At 44.6% G+C, this 23,660-nt stretch overlaps 1 protein-coding gene across 7 annotated transcripts in view; it reads right to left on the bottom strand.

Annotated features, from left to right (window-relative positions):
* Mcc (MCC regulator of WNT signaling pathway) overlaps nt 1-23,660 on the bottom strand; it is a 379,948-nt gene that overhangs the window by 99,774 nt on the left and 256,514 nt on the right. Inside the window, exon 1 of one of the 7 annotated variants that reach the window (XM_050149266.1) lies at nt 10,082-10,199. The exons of the other annotated variants lie outside the window; for them this stretch is intronic. Within the exon in view, the coding sequence (XP_050005223.1) occupies nt 10,082-10,192 (111 nt within the window). The 5' untranslated portion in view covers nt 10,193-10,199. Of the gene's footprint in view, nt 1-10,081; nt 10,200-23,660 lie in introns of those variants that run through there. 7 annotated transcript variants of the gene reach the window in all.

The following is a 23,660-nucleotide window of genomic DNA, read 5'->3' as shown; positions in this document are numbered from 1 at the left end:
ATGAGTTAGGGTGAGCACACGTGGTGGCCCACATGGGTGCAAAGGTCAGACAGAAGAGAACACTAAGGATTCGTCTTCTCTATCCACTGTGGGTTCTGGGCATTGAACTTGTGTTTCCAGGTTTGTGTCACAAGTGCTTTTACCTTCTGGGCCATCTCAATAGTCCTGTCTGTGAAGCTGGCGTGGAACCTTGTCACTGTCTATATACATTCGGATTTAGAACACACAGGTGACAAATGCATACATTCTCATGTCTCTAGGAGGAAAAGTCCCAAATTCTCTAGGTTGTTGGCCAGCTAGCTTCACTCTGTGCTGTGGGCACCTAAATGCAGCTATACCATCTGGACATTTGGCAACAAGGGAATTGTCAAGCTATGCAGTTGTTACTTTGGGACAATCTGTTCCTTGAGTAAAACTGAACTGTGGAAATAGTCTTTAGGACGAGTCAGCTAAGGTGTCCAGCTCCAGGACACAAGTGAGGACCGAGCAGATCGACTTTCCTGGAAGTTTTTCCATACTGAGCAGATAAGCAGCCCCGTACATTATCGGCAGGAGACAAAGGGCGTCATGCTCTTTTAAAAGCCCTTGGAATCCATCAGCCCTACAAGGCGATGAGTAGCCTCTGGAGGCACTTGCCTCCAATCTGCTTTTACTAACAATAAGGGGCAAACTAAAGCCTGCTCTGTTGAGCTAAGCAGGTATTTTCTGATACAACACAATATGACCATCATCATCACCATCACCATCACCATCACCATCACCATCACCATCATCATCATCCAGTGCTTGTGTCTAGGCTGTTAAACTCTACCTCTGTCACTTGGCTCATCCTCCTGGGACATAGGCCTTTGAACAGCCCAGTCATCGAAGGATCAAAGGCTCCAGCAACATGGCAGAAATGGAGGACTGTGTCATGTGAAGCATCTCTTTTCAGTATGGGTACCACTAGGCACTCCCTACCATAAGCTGTGCTGGTCTTCCTGCCCTGTGTGGGTGACCTCATCCAGGGTGCACTTTGAGGATGCTGTCCTTCCTCCTGTGCCTGTTTGTCTCAGGAGGTGTTTGTGTAAGCCGCGTCATTCATTCCCAGGATGCCTCTGCTTCTGTTCTACTGTGGGATAAGGGAATCTCTGCTGTGGACTATTCCTTTACAATGTGTGACTATATATGTTACTGTGATTGGTTTAATAAAGAAGCTGACTGGCCAATAGCTGGATAGAACAGGGTTAGGCAGGAGAGACAGACTAGGCGAATGCTGGGAGGAAAAAGGGCAGAATCTGGAGTCGCCAGCTGACATAGAGAGAGCAGGAAAGGATGCTAATAAAGGTACTGTCACATGGCAGAGCATAGATAAAGAAAATGGGTTAACTTAAAATGTAAGAGCTACTTAGTAATAAACCTGAGCTATTGGCCAAGCATTTATAATTTATATTAAGTCTCTGTGTCAGTTATTTGGGAGTAGTTGGTTGGGACAGGAAAACTTCCATATTCAAATTTCTATACTGTCCTCATTCTGCCCAGTCGTCCATATAATGACACACTTTGGTCTTACATTTTATGGAAGATGATAGATAATGCCAACTCTTTCTTTCACACAGTGACCTCTTCATTCAAGGGTAGAGACATGTGCAACATTGGCTGAACACACACTGTTGGCAGAATGTTCTCTTTCCATGCTTCATCGTATTCCACCAAACACACACAGCATCTCATTTAATCCCCACATGGTGATGCTCAGTGGCAGGCATTATCCCTTCTTCAGACACTGAGGAAATTGAAGTGTGGGAGGCTGGGTAGGAAAACGGCCCAAGGGCATATAGCTAAGGAACCCTAGCTTCATGTCTGCTCCACTGTGTGCCTCATGGAAGCTCCAGACTTGGTGTGTCATTGCTCTCTTGCCTTTGGGACACCTAAACATGAATGTTCTTGTACATGCATGTGGTTGGGTAGAGAAGAAGTATCTGTACTGGTGGTGTAGTGCCAAGATCTGTGGTACCCTCAGGCAGGAGCAGGGAGGGAAAGGTGAGCCTTTCCGTGGTGCTGATGGAACACTTAGCTGATTGTGGATCTGCACCTCTCCCTGCCTTCTAATACTCTTGTTCTAAGGCCTTGAGGATGGGTTTATAGTGCCATGTCTCTAAGACTCCTCCAGGCTTTAACCTGGCAGCACATCACTTTGTATGTCCTATCTCTGTGGGTAGTGAATGATCGCATATGTCCCAGCTGTCCTTGCAAGGGGCAGGGACAAAGTGCGCTTGAAAGCAGCCTCATTCCGCTACCCCTCCTAGACCCTCCACGCAGCAGGAGCTCTGATTCAGACACACAAAGAACAAAATCCCTGGCACAAGGGCAGCGCTGTCTGCCAGATGGATACAATCAGGCCCATTCGGTGGCTTCCTATTTGCTGCTAGGATTCCAGCTAGGGGCACCTGCTGGGTCGGAGTCTGAGAAAGGCTGTTCAGTCTTGAAACTTAAAACTCATTAAGCATCATCTACAAGATTGCACACTGCATGCACATCACTTTCTGCTGCCCTGGGTCAACTCTGAACGCAGTAGCCTTTTCTCTTTTCAATTTTTCTGCCAATTCCCCTGACAGGCCAATGGCCTCCGAGTTACTTTCAGGACCGCAGCTGAAATTCAGTTCTCAGAAAGCCCCTTCATCATGGAAGCACCAGGACACCATTAGGTAAGGGTATATTACACAGCTGCTGGTGCCAAGTCACCAGTCCAAGGTCCGGGTATCACCTGTGAAGGCAGGCATCCATACCAGTGTCCCCAGATCCCTGTAAAACCACATCCTTACAAACAGTTGTGCTTCTTAAATACTTCCTGAGAATAATGATTATTTTCACCATTGGATATTGAAATATAAAAAAAATCTGAACAGTGGAATATATATATTCTTTAAATGTACTATGTAATACTCTAACTAGAACTATTAAATATTAGCAACAATGTTTTCCACTACACAAATTTTGACTTGTTTAATTTTCATGACAACACAAAATTAAGTGATGTACAAAGAGTTTTGGAAACACATTCATACAGAATAAAGATACCGCAATAGACTGGCTGTCCCTGCTAACATTTCAAGGTGGCTGCGCCCTAATGACACATCATGGATGGGACGAGGATCCAGCAATTAAGCCCAGCTAATCAGGGAACATGAATATTTCAGCACACACTAAATACGGATGTGATCCCTGGGGCAGAAACCCCCGCAGAGAATCACACGGATGTGAGTAACAAGTTTCTCAACAAGGACTACATTGTTCATAAATTTTTATATCGATCCAATTTAGCAGGTATTGAATTCCCCATTCTAGAGAAAACCAAGTACTTTTAATGGTGCAACAGTCAATAAACGCCACAGATCCGAATGGGCCAATGTAGGTTTACAGTGATGGCTAAAGCACTCGGAAGGACCCTGGTGTTGTGTGGAAGGAGAACAATGCCTTTTCTTGGGAAAAGCAGGTGAAGATCTGGAGAGCATGTATTTGCACATCTGCACACGTACACACACACACACACACACACACACACACACACACACACACACACGGGGCTTTGCATGCAGCTCAGGGTTTGTGTGTGCTTCATGTGCAGCTCAAGGTGTATGCTCCCAGACTTTCAAAGCGCAGGCACAGCTACAGTGGTGACTCCTCGAAGATTCAGGACAATTATTGCAAATGTATTCCCAGCTTCTTAAAGATCTCTTACCGTGCATTATTTCATTTAAATAAAATACTTGTCAAGGACTTGCTGCCAGGACACGCTTCTATTCCAGTCAGGGCACAGGCAAGCCCTGGCTGGCTTCACCTCCCCCAGGCATGCTGACTGATAGGCCACTTCCCAGCTCTCTGGTACAGCTAATCCAAAGCTGTTGGCCAGGGGAGAGGAGACAGACTTTCAACTCCTGTCTCGAAGTAGCCGTGCCGACAGCCTCAGTGACAGCAAGCAGATAGAAGACGGGAGAGGCTTGGGGTTCAAGTCTTCTCTCCTTTCAAATGACCCTCACCTAGTCAGTATCAGCTCACCGAGGTCACCTTGACCTCGCAACAGGAAGAAGACTGGGAAGAGCAGAGTATGGACAGATGATGTGAAAAGCAGAAGAACAGATGAGGTCACACAAAAGCCCCATCCTTGTAAAACCTTTTACTTTTTGAAGCCCCACTTTACTCACCTGTAAAATGGGTACAATGTTCATGCATACAGAGCTCTGAGGGTTGAACAAAATGCTGCAGGTGAGATTCTTGACCACAAAACTAGCTGCCAATGAGTTAGCAGCATTGCTGTGACCACTAAAGTCATCATGGTCACATGACTGACTTTTTCAAAAAAAAAAAAAAAACCCTAAGAGGTGTCAAGATAAAATTGAACTTGGAAGGTCACTCTGCTGTCTCTCAGTTTACACAACCCCCGATTAAGCAATCAAAGTGAGTCTCCACACAGCTGCCGAGCTCACACCAGTCCCAGTAATCTAGACTTCACCTTTCAACACGTGGGATTCAGTGAACAGCCCCTGTCGAGACTGGGCCAGCGGGTAGGCAGGAAGGCACAGCAAAGCACAATAATCCTTCAGAACCTGAGAAGAGGAGTCACCCTACCACGCCCAGTCCACACCCCACTTCCTGCGCACTCCCCCCCCCGTCTTTCAGAGGGGGAGGGATGCTCAAAACATACTCAGTAACCTCAAAATGAGCTTCACGGACAGTGTCTCAACAGCGGAAAAAAGGAAACGGCGACTGTATTGTAATCTAGGACACGGACGTCTGTTGGTGATAGTAGAGACAAAAGGGATGAGCGGCACAGATGACAGTGGGACAGGCACGGGGCACCAGCCTGCCAAACAGACAGACAGACAGACAGACAGACAGACAGACACATGCCCATGTGTGCGCGCACACCGACACACTCCTGCTCTAGAGTAGGAACACATAAACCCCATAACTTGGAGGTTACTATTTTCTATAGGATTAATACATTCCCTTGATTCTTTTATCCCCACTTATCCACCTCTGACCACCAGGGATGAGTTTTCTCTCTGTCACACAATTTTCTATTCTTTTATTATTTATTTATTTTTTACCATAACTCGATAGTACCTAACATCATGAATTTGGTCTCGTTTCTGTTTTGGGTGAGTGATTTTGCCATGAGGGTTCTGTGGTGACAGAAATATTGGGAATCTGGAAAATATCCAGTGGACGAGGAGGATAATATTTATTCAATAAATAAAGAAAAAAATTAAAATTCAAAGGAAAGAACATGCATTCTCCTTACCTACACTACCTACAGATCACATCTGCTGCACATAGCTGGCAGGTTCTTTCTATGAACAAATATACTTAATGTAGTTTATGTGAAATAATATGTTTAATGAAGAACACTTTTTGCTTAAAATATCTACTTGTATTTCTGGGATAAAAGGTCCTGAAATGTAAGCCACATTCCCAGGTTATCTCCGTGTGGCGTTCAGGTAGCTTTTTCATGTTCCCCTCCCCCCTCATGAACATATTTTGTTTTCTTGTCCCTGTTTAGAAAGCATTCTAGAGAATATAAATAAGCCTATACGTAATCTTTATACAGTATACCCAGGGAGATAAAACTCCTCTAGCAAGCTTCACTGGTCTTGCTTCAATGGTGCCTGAAGAGAGTGAAGGGGGCTCTATGTAATGTGGGTAAAGACAGCCTAAATGCTACAACCAAACAAGGGCTGTTCTACCTGGAATTCATTTGTTCTCGCAGGTGAGCCACACACCCACCGAAGCAGGCCCCCCCCTCCCCCGCCCTCCACCACCATCTGCCAACACTAGTCGGCCCAGGGCCTATGTGTTTCTCCATCACTTGCCAAATGACAAAGCTGCCAGAGCTGCAACACAGGGCAAGTGAGCCACAGAAGCCTGTGGTTGGCGTCTGGCTAGACAGCATTCCAGGCCCTTTCCTGTAAGGACTGCATCTCCCGGCTCCAGCGAAGCCAGCCTGTCCTCCTACTTTGTATCTAGAAACCGCAACATAATAGCAATTTGGACAGGCTTGCAACAGCTCAGCATTATTTTAACTGGCAGCATGGAGCCTCCCTTTCCCTTTACTTACATTTTATCATTTACAGCCTTGCCAGTATGCATTCTTACAAAATCATCCCCCCCCCCCCAGCTTGTTCTGAGTTCCCAGGCCAACTCTGAAGTTAACAGAGTATAGTAGGCATAGTAGCAGAACTCATTGACTACAGGCAAGGCAACAGAAGACACAGGGAGGTCTCCTGAACCTCTGCCCTTCTGCTGTGACGGCACTCCCCAACACCCTGAGAAGAAACAGCCTAGTAAGCGCCCAATGTGGTAGCCCGGGGGGGGGGGGCATTCCTTCGCACACACAGATGCATGGGTTGTTTGTGACTTTCCCTGAGTAAGGCATGGTGACAGAGCCTCGTACAAGATACTTGTCTTTCACACAGCGTTGGAAATGGCTTGGCTGTCCTCCAGTCACATAGGATCATCTACAATCTTAATTCTCCCGTAGTTCTTAAATAATAGTAATAATAAAGCAGAGGATGTGGTGAGGGGAGTCTGTGTGTATCTTCTGAAGCTCACAAACCTCAGCCTGACCATCAGATAAAACATGCCACAAGAGGTCCTTGATTTTCTGCCCACTCTGACCTCCTCGTAGACACAGCACTAGAATGCAAATGCAAGGGGTCCCTAAAGCTGCTTTAGCTGATTTACTGAGAGCAGGAAAATATGAAAGCATTCTAGATGATTCTAGGCTGTTTAGAAATAGGATGTTTTCAGCCTCGATAAAGATAGCAAATGAGAGTCCTGGGGTAGCAGAGAGGAGATACTGCAGTCACAACAATTCAAGAAGGGCTCACAGTGTTCAAACCGAGCCTCCCTCTGAAGAGATCCACACTGTCCATCACTTGATAGAGGACTCAACACAGCAGCTTGAGGGGATTTGGAGAACTTTTGTCTGCTATTCCGGAGAAGTCTTTTCTGGCCCAAAGAGTTACCATGAGACAAAGTGTTCTGAGACGCGGATTATGAGGTAGCATTAGTGAAATTATGGCTTACATGCAAAGCTCATGCTGAGACGGATACATGGGATTAGGGATGTGAAGCCATCCGGTGAGTCTGCTCATACCCTCAACGCAGAGGGAGCACATACACGACACCAAGCTTCATCCTGGGCTCCCGGGAAAGCTTACCAAAGCTAAAATTGGGGGAAGGGAGGACAAATTAGTCACCCCAGCTGACGAGCACTGGGTGGACTCCAAGTCCTAAGCAGCCTATGTGGCAGCTGATAATGGGTTTACATTTCAGTGTGAAGGTTTCGGACTTACTGTAAATGCCTTTCCCGACAGGGAAGCTTGCTACATCTCAGAAGGTGGGCAGAGCCCTGGAATCACTCTCCTGGGAGACCGTTCTAGACAGGGAGGACTCTCCTTTCCCTGAGTTCACGCGAGTGTGGTCTTGCCTGGGGGTTCAGAGTGTAGCCTGTCAGAATCCATTGCAGTGTGATGGGCTCTCATTTTACGCCAGCCTGCACTGGGGCAAAAGGTGGGGGGCGACCAGAGGAGAGGGCATTTCTCTGTGTGTGAGAAAGATGACCAGAGGCTATACAACACCAGCACCCGTCCCGCCACTTTTCATTCAGTCCTGGGACTGACTCCTAACAGCAACCAGAGCACAGAAATCACACTTTATTTCCCAGTGTGCGGCAGCCAAGAACAGAGGCGGTGACACACCTGCAGGGCCAGGGGCTGATGGCTCAGAGAATGAGAGTCATGGAGCTGGGCGTAGACTCTGAGCAACGGAGCCCAGAAGCCATAACATCCCTTTCCCTAGGCCAATGGGCTGGTGAGAAATAAAGAGAACCTATGCCTTAAATCTGAATGTCTGGATCAAATATCTGGACTCTTTGGAGTCTTGACCTATTTCCCCTCTCTTGGGACAGAGAAACTGGATCTATCACTACCAACTCCTGTCTCTCAACTATATTTCATTGAAATATACTGGAAGATAAGTATAAACCAGGCATGGTGGCACATTTCTATAATCCCATCACCCAGGAGGATGAGGGGGATTTGAGTTTGAAGCAAGTTTGAGAGGAACCTCAAATCATGCAAAAGTTTCCCATGGACCCAATATTTTTAAAATTAACGAACCTGACTTATTATAGGAATTACATTCTTTGGGGGCAATTTTATGTTCACCAAAAATTTACAAAGATTATCACATCATTTCCAGGAGAAGCCGCCACCAAGTTTTCTTGTGACGCACTTCGCACACCTGGTGCATAAGTAAGCCAATGGCTAGCCCAGTCAAGCCTATTTCTAGCTTATTTATACTGTACATGTTTATCACCATGGCAACTAGGGAGTTCTAAGGTATTCATACCTACAAGTGAAACCTAAAAATTTTGCTGAAAATGTGCCTTTTCCAGATAAATCCAGATGCTAAGCAAATTTTCACATCCATTTTGTTTCATTCCACTGCATCATGTGCCCTGTTCCTTGACACTTTCTGGGTGCCAGGGAGACTAGAAACAAAAACAAAACACCTGAACTTGTTCCTTATGACAGCCAATGAAAAAAGACCTAAAAAATACATACACTTAAAAAGCTTGCTTTAAAAAAATAAACTATATTTCATTGAAATATACTGGACGATAAGTATAAACCAGGCATGATGGTGCATGTCTATAATCCCATCACCCAGGAGGATGAGGGGGATTTGAGTTTGAAGCAAGTCTGAGCTCCATAGTGAGGTCCGGCCTCACAGCAAAGGTGATAACAAGCCTGTGGTGTAAATCATAAGACACATCAAGCCTTGACTTGTGGCAGGTTGAAATTCTACAACACACTGTATGCAAAACCGTCCAAGTCTGAACGGAGGCACAACTAACAACAAATACATAGTTTGCAAATCAGTCTGTGGTGCTAGCCCTCGTAATGGGTAGAGGCAGAGCAAACGGATCTGGATTTGAGGACGGAAGAACTTGGAGCTACAATGACCTTGCCCACAAAGCTCCTTTCCTGGCCTGCACTGTATGCCTTACAGTATGCAAAGCTGAATGCAGACTGGGTCAGGAGGAAGCATCTGCCCGGGCTGCGACAGCGTCTGTGACATTCTGCAGGAGACTCAATAGACACAGTAAGCTGGGCAAACAAGGCTTGAAGACAAGCCCCTTTGCCCCCTCACCCCCATCCCCAGCTCCAGAGCCTCTCAGTATAACTTTGGAAATGCCCCCATCCCAGAGTCACCACCCTCTGTCTCAGAGCCAGAGGAAGAGGAGACACTGATTTGTGTTATGACTGACTTTCATGGGTGAGAAGAGAGATAGGAAGAGAGGAAGAGGGAAGGAAATAAACCCAAAGGAGAGGGGAAGAAGAGAGCAGATGGCAACACCATATATACCACACCAACAGCCATTCTTCAGGAAGCCAGGAAACCCAGAAGGAGAATGAAAAACAAGGAAAAAAGCAATGAACAGAATAAGGTCTAAAAAAATAAACCTGCCTCTTTGAAACACATTTCCTTACAGGTCCTTTCCAATGCCCAGTTGTTCCAAAACCTTGGTTGTCTTCCCCCCACCTGGAAGAGGCAATGGCAAGCATCCTAGGAACAGTCCGGCTTAGATGGATGGGGAGAGATGAAGGCTACTTCCAGAAAAGAATATTCTCATTCCGACCCCTTTAGACTGCTCAGGTATAGAGTTAAGGGCTTTAGTGTACAAGATCAAAAGATCTCAGTGCCCACAGGGAGACATAAGGGCAGGCTTCAGTTGCCTTCCGAGGTGAGTTTCCCTAGAAGAAAAATAAAAAGTTTTGCAACCAGGTCCTCCTATGCGAGTGTTTGTAGGAACAACCGAAGGGCTGTCTAAAAAATAAACAAGAGGCAGTTTAGAGACTAGCCAGCAAAGTGCGCAAGATTGGCACAAACGGCGCCACTTACACTCTGTTCCAGCGATTACGCATTGCCCAGCTTCACTTTGGCTAAACAGAGTAATTTCTTCTGGGATGATAAGTCTCTGGTACTTTGGCTTACAGCTACAACGATAGGATTACACGGATGAACCACATACCCCAAACTCTGCAGCAAATGTCATAGGATTTTCAGCAAGATGCACAAAGGGTTTTGTTGTTATTTGTTTTATGAGGCAGGCCAGGATCTTCATGGGCAGAGTAGTCAGCATGAGGAGTCTGAGAGATAAAGGTGGGTAAAGTCTTCTCAGATGGCTGGAGAGACCAACTTTACAAGGCTGTCTTTTGACTTCCACATATACTATGCACATATGCACCTGTATAGAACACATCATTCACATACATACACACGAACACAACGATTTTTAAAAAGAGAATTAATGTGGCACCTTAATTATTTCCTATCATTATGGAATCCACTTCTTTTAAAAAAGAACAATCATGAGATAGAATTGGTTCTTTTATTCAAGATTTCGTCTTCCTTCTTGCCTTTGATTGGACTTTCTGATCCATGGTAGAACCCCACTTTTCTTGTAGAATGAGGCAGTAGATCATTTTCTATTTTTTTTTAGGCCAAGAAGCCACACTTCTGTAAAAACTGCTCTGCACAAATGAAAGGAAGCTTGACGGCTGTTTTGGTATCAGTCACTAAACTACCCTAGTGCCCAGTCTCTCGCCACACACCTATTTCCTCACCTGTCCTGTGGGTGCTAATATTGACTCTACCCCACTACTTAGGGACATGGGAGCATGAGGAGGCTTATTGTATTGTATGTTATGAGCTTGTTAAAAATGTTACATGACTCATTTCGGGTTATTCCCTTCTTGACGCCTTCAAGTTACCCTGATCACACTTTATTGGCCCACCTCTGTTTATAAAGTTTGACAGAAAACCATGTTAGTGCTGGGCACAGTGGTACACACATTTAATTTTAGCACCCTCAGAGGCAGAGGGAATCTCTGTGAGTTCAAGACCAGCCTGGTCTACCTGGCGAGTTTCAGGTCAGCCAGGGCTACACAGTGAGGTCTTGTCTTACACAAAAACGAAAGAAGTCTTGTTAGAGACTGCAGTCCCTCTATGAAAGTTTTTATTTAGAGTGTAAACCATCATAGCTAGTGTGCTCCCCTCCACAAGAGCCTTCAGCGATAATGACATTTAAGTGCATTTGGATCCCAATGACCAGATCCAGGGAGTTTTAGACCAAGTGCTATCAAGAACACTAAGCTTGGGAGGGTCACCTAAAAAGTGGATGCTTGGCTCTTCTACTGAGCTTTCTGTATCATGACCTGGGACTCCACTGAAGTACTGGGTAAATGTATTGCCCAGACTTTGATGTCAAATATGCTGGATGCATGCCTGAGCCATTTCTGGTTTGTGGTGGGAGCCTGACCATGTCCTGAACAGTTAGTTCTAATCACAACTGCTACATCCACAAGAAAACTCCAGAGACAAGGTTTTCAAAGCATGATTACCACGTGGTTGAAGCTAATTTCCCATCAGACAAGGAGCCTAGAACCTATTGACTAAAGGAAGAAGAAGAGATTTTATCACTCTGTACCCATTAGCTTGCATCTCTACCACAACATGTATTAAGCTTTGGTCAAGCAATCAGCCAACAAACAAAGACCAACAATGTATGTAGAAGCAGAAGGTAGAAACCTCTTTAAGCCAAAAAACCAAATTGGAGGCTCTGTGTCACGTATCACTGCACAGGTAGTAATTGGGCAGCTCCCAAGACCAAGTAAGGAACTCTAGAAACTGTGGGTTCTAGGAACCAAGAGCTTCAAAGATATCTGACCTACTTTTCACACCATGAGTCCTGAAGCTTGAGTGCTTACTCTATGGCTGGAACCTACAGAGAAGGAATTCCCCCTCTGGGTCAAGGATGCCATGACCCATCTTTCAGTTTTTGTCCAGTCATCGATGCGGGACCTAGAAAAATGTAAGATGGGAAGCGATCTGAAAAAGCTGAGTGATGGCCTTCAGTACTATTGAGTCTCGGGAAGGAAAAGAATTATAATCTAAGAAAAAAATATCTTAAGACTATCTAATATCATTTCTCTAAGGTCAAGAATGGAAGAGAATAGAAACTTGCCAATTAATAGACAGTTCATACCAAGTGAGCATTGCTCAGTTCACACAAGCAGGCCCCTGCCTTAACACTGACTGTGGTGGTTTGAATGAAAATGGGACCCATAGACCCAAGGGAGTAGCACTAAGAGGTGTGGCCTTGCTTGAGGAAGTATGTCACTAGGGGTGAGCTTTGAGATTTCAAATGCTCAAGCCAGGCCAAGGCTTTGTACCTGCAAACTCGATAAAGAATTCCCATACAGCTACTTCTCCAGCACCATGCCTCTTACATGGTGCCATGCTTCCCGCCGTGACAATAATGGAGTAGCCAACCCTCTGAAACAGTAAATCAGCCCCAATTAAATTTTTTCCTACATAAGACTTGCTTTGATCATGGTGTCTCTTCACAGCAATAAGACACTGACCCTTTGACCACTTGAGACAACATTCAGAGTGACTGGCCAGCTTCTGCATCTGTGACCACAAAGTCATGTAAGTAAGCACCCAGGCAATAGTGCACTTCTTCAAGTTACTGAATTTAACTTGAAGGTTTAGACTCTGGTATGTTTCATCCTCCCTTTCCTTGGGCTTGCTGCAAGTTGCTATTTCTTGTAGCTATATAACTAGGAAATTTTTTCTTTGTCTTGCACATGACCTCCACTTTGAAGCAGGCTTGTTCCCCTATAATGGTAGGGAGAAATAATGTTGTTTTACTACTTCTGAAACTAACATGAGCCTAGAATGAATTAGACTATAAACTCCCCCTGACACACACACACACACACACACACACACACACACACACACACACACACAAAACAGTTATGTCTAAATGCTCCTCTTAATTCAATGTATCTGATGTGCTACAACTTGGCCAATCACCAATTTAGACAATTACTAAACAAGTGGACAAATTTCCTCCCTGTATGATACTATAGTCAGGAAGTTTTAGGGCTGGGGCTGTAGTTCAGGTGGTAGAGGGCTTGCCCTGTGTGCACAACACCAAGGTCAATCCCCAGCCCCACATAAAGCCAAATGTGGTGAGGTTCATGGGGGGGGGGGCTTTGATTTCATAATGATAGTTCGTCTTAATTTCCTTGATTACAAGAGGTTATATGAATCTGATGAACATGCGGAGTTATTATCTGTGGTCTCTGCCCATTTTGATAGGGTGCTAATTTTCAGTACTTGTCACACGTTGTGTTCACTGACCACTGTACAAGTGTCCTTCTACATTTATGCAGCATATTTAGCAACACTTTCATCTTTTTACATTTACTTCACAAACCCTTAAATGTGCACATTTTCCTCTGCTTTTTTGTTTAGGAAGTTGTTACATGCTTAGGTCAAATCAATAGTTAGATTTTCTTTAGTGTGGTTTTTTTTAATATAGTCAATTTTTAAAGCTTTTGGTTACCTAGAATTACATTACATATATTAATTATACTCTTTACTTTGTAGTTTATTTAATGCTTATCCTAGTGCTACTGAATAATTAGAGCTAAACACATTGCATTATGCACCCCTATCCCCATCTATTTTGGTTTGTCCAAGACAGGATCTCACTCCACAGCCCAGGCTAGCTTTAAACACATGACTATCTTTCTGCCTAAGTCTCCCAAATGCTGAGATTACAGCTGTAAGCTACCACGCTCAGCTTTAACATGACTTTAGGTAACAGTATTATAATGTCTACTGGCGAATAAAAAAAAAATCGTACCTTTGTTTTCCAATAATAACTATTTATCTGTTCTTTCAGATAAACATAAAATCATCATGAAGGTTTTCTAATTCTGTAAGGCTTTGGATAGAAGTAGCACAAAATGTCTATACTTATTGCCTCAATCAATGTGCTCACGAGGAAAACCAAATACCAAGCAATAACGCAGACACTCCCTTTACCACTAGTATCTTCTTTGCAGAGTAGAGGCTCTTCTTAATCCAAAAACAAATTCTCGAGGACAACACGATGTCCCCTTTGCTCCTCAGCATATTCCTTTCCTAACAGCTGATCTGTTGGACTAATTATTGAGTGAACATCCCTGAATGATGGAAGTCAAGGATCTAGAACATTTGTCTTATTTCATACGTCTATCCCCAAATAGCTATAATCGTCCCAACTGCTACCCTGAGTGCCCTTGGTGTGTGTGAATTGAGCAAGGCTGGGAGAAAGGAGCAGGAGGACCTCAGCAGCCAACTTTGGGGGCATAACCAACCCCCCCCCCAGCCTTCCTAGGTGGTGACAATAGCAAAAGGAGGGCGAGAGAAGGTGTAGGCTAACACGCAGAGCGTGAGGATGAGCTAAAGCAACACTGCAGAAATCCATGAGAACCGCAAAATTCATTCACAGCATTCGCCACTGCCACGAAGGAGAATCTGGTTCATCTGGCTGCTTTTCAAAAGAGAAAGATGGGGGGGGGGTGCTGGCTCAGAGGATAAAGTTCCCCTGACTCACTTGTAAAGAGCCAGGTAGAGTGGCAAGTACTTGAATTCTTAGTGGTGGTCAAGTGAAGCAGATGCAAGTGAAACAATGAAGCTTGCTGGATGCTCAGTCTGCAAGAGAAACACCGAAGCTACTGTGTGCCCAGTCTAGCCTGCTTGGCGAGCAAGCACACATATATGAGCCTGTATGTGTGTGTGCACATGCACATACTAAGACAGAGTGAGAGCATTTAACATAAATTGGCTGAGGTTGGGGCGGGGGTATAGGGAGAGGATAATATAAAAATGATGACCGGGATTGATACTCTGAGCCTGTTCCCCAGTCTCTTTTTAACTGGGTTTGACTAATAAATCCCAGCCTGCTGGTGAAGCCTGGGAGGAATCGTAGTGAGTTGTGCCCAGATTGTTGGTACAGATCACCAGGATTTGACAACTATGTAGCTCTACCTTAAATCTACTACTTTCCTTGTTCTAGGACACATTTCCAAAAGTGTTTACCATAGCACTTGACTAATGAAACAAACCAAAACCCTAAAAATGAAATTCACTAAAGTCCACCTACAATAGACTAAATGAATACATTGGTATATTTATATTTCATAACTGATTTAAAAAAATCCACCTGAAACTTTGGAGAGAAAGCCTGTTAGTTTTGAATTTTTTAATTTTTTAAATTTATTTATTATATATATAATATTTTGTCTGCGTGTATGCCTGTAGGCCAGAAAGAGGGCACCAGACCTCATTAGAGATGGTTGTGAGCCACCATGTGGTTGCTGGGAATTGAACTCAGGACCTTTGGAAGAGCAGAGCCATCTCTCCAACCCCTGATTTTTGTTTTTTAATTTAAGTTTGAGATATACAGCTTTAATTTCCATAAAAATGTTTACCACGTAAATAAGTACGCATTTCATGTGAGCGTAAATGGGTACCAGAAAAACACCAGCTCATAGCAACTAAGTTGTCAACCCTGGTTAAGGAGGAGGATGAAAACGCATGGGTAAGGTGACTGCACTGCCTTGCCCCCTGGCTCCTGTGCTGTTTGCCTTACAGTGGACATGCACAGATCTTGAAAAAAAAAAAAAAGCTAATGAATTAATATTCTTGAAAATGAATAGCCATGTCAACAAATTTTGGAAAATGAATATTAACAGTGCAAATGTAAACTGAACCAAGAATTATGAGACGTGGAACAAACAAAATCATGAGCCCCATTAGGGCATGCTTGAGACAGCCAGGCTTTGATGACACAGAGCCCGGGAGAGGTGCTACAATTAGCTTCCCTTTGATTGCCGGGACATATTTATTCTGCTTATCTCAAGACAGAGCTAATAGACCAGATCGGTTTGAAAGGTCCTAAATGGTTCTCAGCATTTGGGTACATTCCAGGAAGACTAAGTTCATTTAGCTATTCACAGAGTGACACGTTTGACAGGGATAATGCAAATGAGATCACCGTGGTAAGTATGCGATTAGCCGCTCAAACTGGAGGGATAATGGTGACATAGGAGCTAAGATGACTTTACAGAGGGGACAAGCCACTGGGCTTCCTTTCGAAAGCCTTGTTTAACCTGTTCCAAACGCAGGCAGGAGCCTGTGTGAGATTTGTGGGAGGCTGTAAATTTGCTGGAAGGAGATTAGTTAAAGATCAAGCACATGGTGCTTTATAAAATACACTCAAAACTTTATTTTCCTTTAAGGAAGAGGTAATGATATCCCAACTACTCTGTCCCCTTGAGTGGTCTTCATGAATGTTTTCAACCCATAGGCCACAGGCCACGGATGGATCTCGATATCACCTTAGTGTGTGGTCAGCATGGGTCTAGACTTAAGAAGAAAGTCAGAGGGGCTGGAGAGATGGGTCAGCGATTAAGAGTGTGCACTGCTTTCCCAGAGGACCAGCGTTTAGTTCCCATCTTCCACAGCAAGTGGCTCATAACTGCCTGTGACTCCAGCTCCAGGGAGACCCAGTCAATGTCTCTGGCCTCCAAGGGCTCCTGCTCCCATACCACCCCCCAAACACATATACACATAATTAAAAATAAAATAAGTGTTTCAAAAGGAAGAAAACAGCCTGAAAACTATTGCTTTAAACAGGCCCGACTTTACTGGCCCTGATCTCAACCATCAGGAACAGACTCACTTTCACTCAAGTCTTGAGAGCCACATCCTGTGCTAATTTACAACAAGCTAATCATTAAAAGAAAAGTGAAATTTATTGATCCACTAGAAGATTCAAGAGATAGTCCCTGCCCTCCACCCCATCTCTCTCTCAGAAAGGTATGTTATATTGGGTAAGTAAGTCATTTTGCATTTACATTTCTCCCTGAGAAATCATCCCCAAATGCTCTTTTGCCTGAAAATGTAAACACTTGCTAAGAACAAAAGGATCAGGACGATCACACCATGCTGCAGCCACCACTTAAGCCTCACTTGGAAGACTCCTTTCTGTAGTCGCAAGGCCAGCACCTGGGAATTCAAAGGCCCTTTTACCAGCATAGTTCTTAGAGCCAAGGACAGTTACTATTTCGGCTCTAGAATATTCCCCAACACACAAGAATAGAAATACTCATCTCCAAAACCAACAGGTACAATGGTCAACAACTCCCTAAGCTCCAGGCCTGTATGTTCAGCTGCTTCCCCAGAAGAACAGACTCTACACCCCTAAACTCAGTCTACCTGCCCGACACATGCAGCAGACTGCCTGTCAATCATCCTGTTTAACTAAATGAACAAATAAGACCAGGAGTCAGGTTGGACAGGATCATCTGCCTACCTAAGTCAGAGGCTCAGGGTTCTCTCCCAATTCTTCCTCTGTAACTTTCATTCTTACCCATTTCTGTTGTTCTTGCCTCAAAAATTCTTTCTGGGAACAGTGTACACTGCATGCCCACCATCACCGTGAGCACATAAGACCAAGAGCCAGGTGGGACAGGATCATCTGCCTACCTAAGTCAGGTACCACTGCACACCTGGATCAAGGCAACCGGGTTCTGAACTGGCTACCAGCCTCCAGCCTTCTTTCTCTGCCAACTGCTCTCCAGAGCAGACTGAACGCTCCGAGCTACGAATGTATGCCCTCCCACTAAAAGAAAAACATCTACCACTTTCCAGTGGCTACCCTCCGGCTACCACATTCCCCAACAGGGTCGGAAAGCAGATTCCTTCCCCAGCCCGGCAGCTCCAGCGTCACTCCCAGAACCCTTCTCGTTTCGTCATGTCACAACTCACAGGTTCTCTGTGGCCTTGCTTCTCGCCTTGGTCTGTGAGTGCCTGAGGAGTGGAGATGGTGTTTGACTGCTTCTAGGGCACCCAGCACTGTGCCTGGCAGGAAGCAGGTACTCGATAGACCCATGTTAAAGATTAGCATTAATCAATCCCTCTGCAGTGGTTAACTATGGGAAAGCTAAACCAAGCATCCCAGATTACACAATATGGACTTGGAGCAATGGTTAGGAAATTGTCCCACCAAGAAAACCTAGGGCTTGCTGCTTACCCACTGACCTCAGCCACTGACTCCAAAAACAACTGGCAATGTTGAAGCCAAAGGTTCGGCTCTGTAGACAATTGCAAGCAGCATTAACGGTAAGCCACCATCTCAATTAAAATCATTCGTTCATTCATTACGGAGATCACACAAGAAAACAAAATCAAGATTGTAATAACTACTAGATGTCTCCAGGACCTTTTCAATGTGTTTAGTTTATATGTTTACTCTTTAAAAAGCTATTAGCTTAATATGTACGTATTATTAAGTTAGTAGGGTTTTGACTGAATTGTCCCAAGTGAGCACACAGACTTCCTATTATTGTCCTAATGGCTGAACAAATGCAATCAAGTTTATATACTAGTGTCTTTAATCACATTTATGTTGCTTCTTATCTCCATTAACTTAAAATATGCTGTTACATTAAAATGTTCCCTTGTTTTTCAAACAGAAAGAGGGACAGAAGTCCCGCCCCTCCAAATCCCGCATCTAAGATTTCTTCAGCATGTGAAAGAATTTGAAAAAAACAACAGACAAAAAAACAACAAAACCAGACCGGGGACACCATCCAGATGAACAATTGTCCCAACAATTGCTAGCATAGAAAGAGCCAGAAGTAGGGCTTCCAAACCAAAGCACACACCTGGGATCCAAGGGGAGCCAAGCAGGAAATGGGCTATGAGTGGTGAGGGAAGACTGAGGGGGGAAAGAGAGGCTGGTGAGACAGAATGCCCATGGGGCCACACTGGAAAAACCCCCTCTGGGTCTGTTTATTCTTGATACTCAAACGTTTAACTGCAACTCTTCATGTCTGTTGGTCTGGTTCAGAAACAAGGAATCTTGGTCACAGGATTTTGGAGAGCAGAGGATTTGCCAGCAAAGTGGCTAAATGTCTCCTTCAACACAAAGTCATGATAGGGGCAACGGAAACTTTAGAAACTAAAAGACAACAAACAGAGAGAGAAACCCCCTCCCCGGTAGAAAATTTACCCATGAGGCTCTTTGGGAAAGGCATCTGAAAAGAGAGAATTTCACAAAGCACCCCACCATAACAAGCAGTCACAAATGTCCCCAGGTCTGTCCCTTGCAGTGAAGGCTATAATACCTCTACCAACCACTGGCTTCCTCCCTCTATAGTAAAGGTTCTCAACCTGTGGGTCCTTACCCCTTGGGGTTGAATGAGCCTTTCACAGGGGTCTCTTAAGACCATCAGAAAACACAGACATTTACAAGTCATGACAGTAGGAACACTGCAGTTATGGAGTAGCAAAGAAAATCATTTTATGGTTGGGGTCACCACAGCATGAGAAACTGTATTAAAGGGTCACAGCATCAGGAAGGTTGGGAACTGTTGCTCTGTAAGCTCCTTCTAATTAAAATTTGATCCAGCACTTGAGTAAATCGTGTCTTTCAGTCTGCTATCTTCTATTCTGCTGTGTTAACCTCCATGTTTTCCCAAGCCACTTCTATCAGGGTACGCTAAAACCCTTCTAGAAATCTCCTTCTTAATTGCTGCATTGTGTGTTTCTTTCTTTATACCCCATAGCACAAAGCCGTCTCTAATGGTATGAAGCCTTTCTTCAAACAGACCTGTGGTTTCCAAGTGATCGAAGCCACTTCTATCTTTCCCACTTATTTCATGAAGGTCCTACAATAATATTTATACAACCTCTAGGAAACCCAGGTTCCTGTTAAGCCTCGAATTCAACAGAGCTTCAATGTAAAAAGAACACAAATTAGGCAATAAGTCCTGCTTTGCAGTTAGAAATCTAGCTATCTCTCTCACAAGGCACCCCACCTCACTCCCAAGTCAAGCTTCTTACACGTCTCAGTACCCTACAGAAACCCTTTAGGAACACAGTCTGTTGCTTTTAGCCGAGGCTGTCATCCCCGTAAATCCATGTAATGTTCAGAAAATAAATCCAATGCTCTCTGCTGCCCATAGAGCCACATTAATCTTATGAGCGACACCACAGAACTCCCCGGCCCTCCCCTCCTCCATCGGCTGTAAGTAGGGCAAGTGTTTTCCCCATGTTAATTGTTCTGACAGATGAGGATCAGCACGGCTTTAATCCATTTGCAGCCTAGCACGGGAGCATTTGTCTTCTCAGAGGCTGTTAGAGGCAAGTATGCCGGCTATGGGGGACAGGGGAGCCATTCCAGGGCAGGGCTGGTGCTCAGAAGTGCCTGGCTTCCTTTTCTAAAGAGGAAAATCAAAGGATATTCTGCTCCAACCTCCTTCAAAGATCTTCGGTAATCTTTGTGGTTATGCGCTTATTTTTTTTTCTTGAAAAAAAAAATGGTATAGATAGTGATGTTTTATAAAATTATGACATGTTCAGTCAGTTTGTACTGACTTATAATGTGCCTTCTCATTTACCAATCTATCACACACACCGTTCTCTAAGTGACAAATACATGCACTCCAATTTGGGATTTGTCTACAAACATCAACACCTCTATTAGAAACTGTGCATTTGGGGGATGAGACATTGGAGAGCATCAACCCAGAGGCCTAGGAGTAGGACTTCTACAAACACCCACGAGGCTCAGATCCCAGCTCCTGCAACTGCACCTCCAGGACGGGTTGCTGCCAATGTTCTTCTGTCTCCAGTGCTTCCTAGTTCACAGGGTCACATATTTCAAGTTTTCAATGTGGTTCTTCCAGCTCAGGATCCAACGAAGCAAAACCAACACAGCATGGTTCAAACTAGTGGAATATGTTGCCGAGAGAACTGGTTTGCCAGCTCACTTCGGTCTCTTTCCTCCTCCCAGTACCTCCACTCTCAACCCTGCTTCTTTGGTGAAACGGAAGTAGGTGGTGAGAAGAACATTCTAGTCTTTAATCTCTCTCTTCAACTTTCAGCTACAGAGATGAGCAGTGGAGCTAAGCGACAAGCTCCCCCATCACTCGTGGAAGAAGCTCTCATGCTACACTTCCAGCTTTCCTTGCAGGAAAAGAATTTGCAGATGCTTACGCATTAGGATTCTGCAATGTAAGAGGAGCAGTTTTCTCTATACAACAAACTGTTAAAGCATTAAGTATATGGGAATGAGAAATTCCAGGTAATTTTTCTTTTAGTTTATGACTTTCCAAATTTTATATATATATACATATATATATATACATGTATATATGTGTGTGCATGTGTATACATATATAAATTGTTATCTTGATGGCCAGCTTGACTAGATCTTGGATCTACTAAAATGCAAGTCACTGGGTATTCCTGTGAGGGATTTGATTAAATTATTTGAAGAGGTGAGACCCACCCTAGACATAGATGTATGGCGCGCTCTCTCTCTCTCTCTCTCTCTCTCTCTCTCTCTCTCTCTCTCTCTCTCTCTGTTTTTTGACACGATGTTTCCTGGCTGTCCTGGAACTCTTTATAAACCAGAGATCTTCCTGCCTCTGCCTCTCAAGTGCTGGAATTAAAGCCATGAGCCAGCAGGCCCAGTTTAGGAAAAAACCTTTTGGGTTTTGTTCGCTTTTGCTTTTGTTGGCAAGTCCCTGTGTCCTGGAGCTACTGCATTCCTTCACTGATATTGCAACCAGCTTCTTCATGCTCCAAACAGAGGTTCCAGGAATCCTCTAGGACATCAGTTTCAGATTGGGACTGCTTCAGCATCCAGTCTTGTGGACTGGACTGAGCAACTCCTGGATTCTCGGCAAAACCGGTGAGAGATGGCCATTGTTGAGCTCTCTGGACCCATCATGTGAGAAAGCCTAGTAAATTCCCAGGGTTTGTTCATTCTGTCCATTTTGTTCCTTCAGAGAACCGTGACTAATAAAACATGATAGCTACAAATTACATTTTCACGAGAAAAACTAAATTCTAAGTATGGAAAGTCATTTAACGCCCTCCTTGATCACCCCCCATTCAGAGTCCTGCTTGGTAAGTCGTCATTTTACAATTTAAGTTAAATTCAGTTAGAAGAGCCATGTACAATTGTGTACAACTAAAGCTTTGGCTGGCCAAACTGATTACATGAATGTCTCAGTGCCTTAAAGAGCCACATTCTCATACCTGGCCAGTTCATCCTTGCTGGTGCTGGCTGACATCTGTAAACTGCATCAAGAATTAGAGAAGGTACAGCAGCCTCGTCTACTGCTGCCATCAGAGTGGGATCTAAACCAACAGCACTTCTCCAGCCTCAGCTACTGCTGCCATCAGACTGGGATCAAAACCAACCGCACTTCTCCAGCCTCAGCTACTGCTGCCATCAGACTGGGATTAAAACCAACCGCACTTCTCCAGCCTCATTTTTCTGAGATATAACATGAGAGGAGCCCAGGGGAATTTGATGAATTCCATCAATGTGTCTGAAGCAACACAAACAGTTAACACAGCACAAATACATGGTGCTGGGCTGGCAGTATTTACTCTCAAAAGGCAAATCACAGTTACGACCCATTGGCCTGGGTAGCTCCCCTTCTTCAGATGTAAAAGTCAAGGTCCCCCCATCAGAATGAAAGACGCTGGAACTCCATACCCATGACGGTGGCCCCGTGGAAAGTCCCACTTGTCACTGTGCCACTGGCTCAGCATCAGGGGAAGAAGGCTCAGTGGAAGAGACAGGGCAGCAATGCCCCCGACTCCTGTCAGCTCAGTGGGCTGCAGAGAACTTACTCGTGCTCCCTGTGGGTTAGTCCTTCCCTGAGAGCTTAGGCTTTGGGGAAGGGAACGGGTCTTAAGGGGGGTTTTATGGGAGAGAAAAGCCTGAACCACACTCCACACATGATGTTGTCTTCTCTTCAAGAACTCACAGGGTGGCCTCTGTAAGCTTGAGAACACTTGAGCCGGACCCAAGATCACAATGTGATGAATGATACACACCCTTTTTTCTAATTTGGTAAGTGACTAATTCCAAATATACATAGCAGGTATCTGCAGTGGGACGGGCATTCTGTGGCAGAGGTTAAAATACAAAAGACCCCTAAAATAGTCTCCTCATTTCAAACAAGATCTCAAAAACTATATAAAACACTCACATGGAAATATTAAAGCAATTGTAGTTCCCTGCACTGTGCAACCAATATAATGGTGGGTTTGTATTCACATCTGTGCTGGCTAGTCGTGTGTCCACTTGACTCGAGCCAGAGTTATCGAAAAGAAGGGAACCTCAATGAAGAAAAGGCCTCCATAAGATCTGGCAGTAAGACATTTTCTTAATTAGTGATTGATGGGGATGGTCCAGCCCATTGTTGGTGGTGCCATCCCTGAGCTGGTGGTTCTGGGTTCTATAACAATGCGGGCTGAACAAGCCAGAAGGAGAAAGCCAGTAAGAAGCACTCCTCCTTGGCCTCTGCATCAGCTCCTGCCTCCAATTTCCTGCCCTGCTTAGCTCCTGTTCTGACTTCCTTCTGTGATGCACAGTGATAAGAAAGTGTAAGCAGGATAAACCCTTTCCTCCCCAACTTGCTTTTCGTTAGTGGTATTTTGTTGCAATAGAAACCCTAACTAATACACGTGGCAATCCCCACCCCTGAAGGTGAACGCCTGGGTTTCCTTCTTCCAGTTGACAGTGCATAGTCACCACCTGATACACATCGATCCAGCTCTCAGATGGCAGAAAGCATGTCTGCTAATCGCACGGTCACTTGGGATGAGAGTCACAGAAAAGGCTCAATAGCCACCAAGGGAGGCACAGGTGAGGTGGATATAGTGCCCACTGGAGA

Source organism: Alexandromys fortis, unplaced genomic scaffold, assembly GCF_014885135.2.
Source record: "Alexandromys fortis isolate MF-2015 unplaced genomic scaffold, M_Fortis_MF-2015_v1.1 scaffold_60, whole genome shotgun sequence".
Taxonomy (NCBI): domain Eukaryota; kingdom Metazoa; phylum Chordata; class Mammalia; order Rodentia; family Cricetidae; genus Alexandromys; species Alexandromys fortis.
The sequence above is the reverse complement of the archived record's forward strand: the minus strand, read 5'-3'. Positions and strand labels throughout refer to the sequence as shown.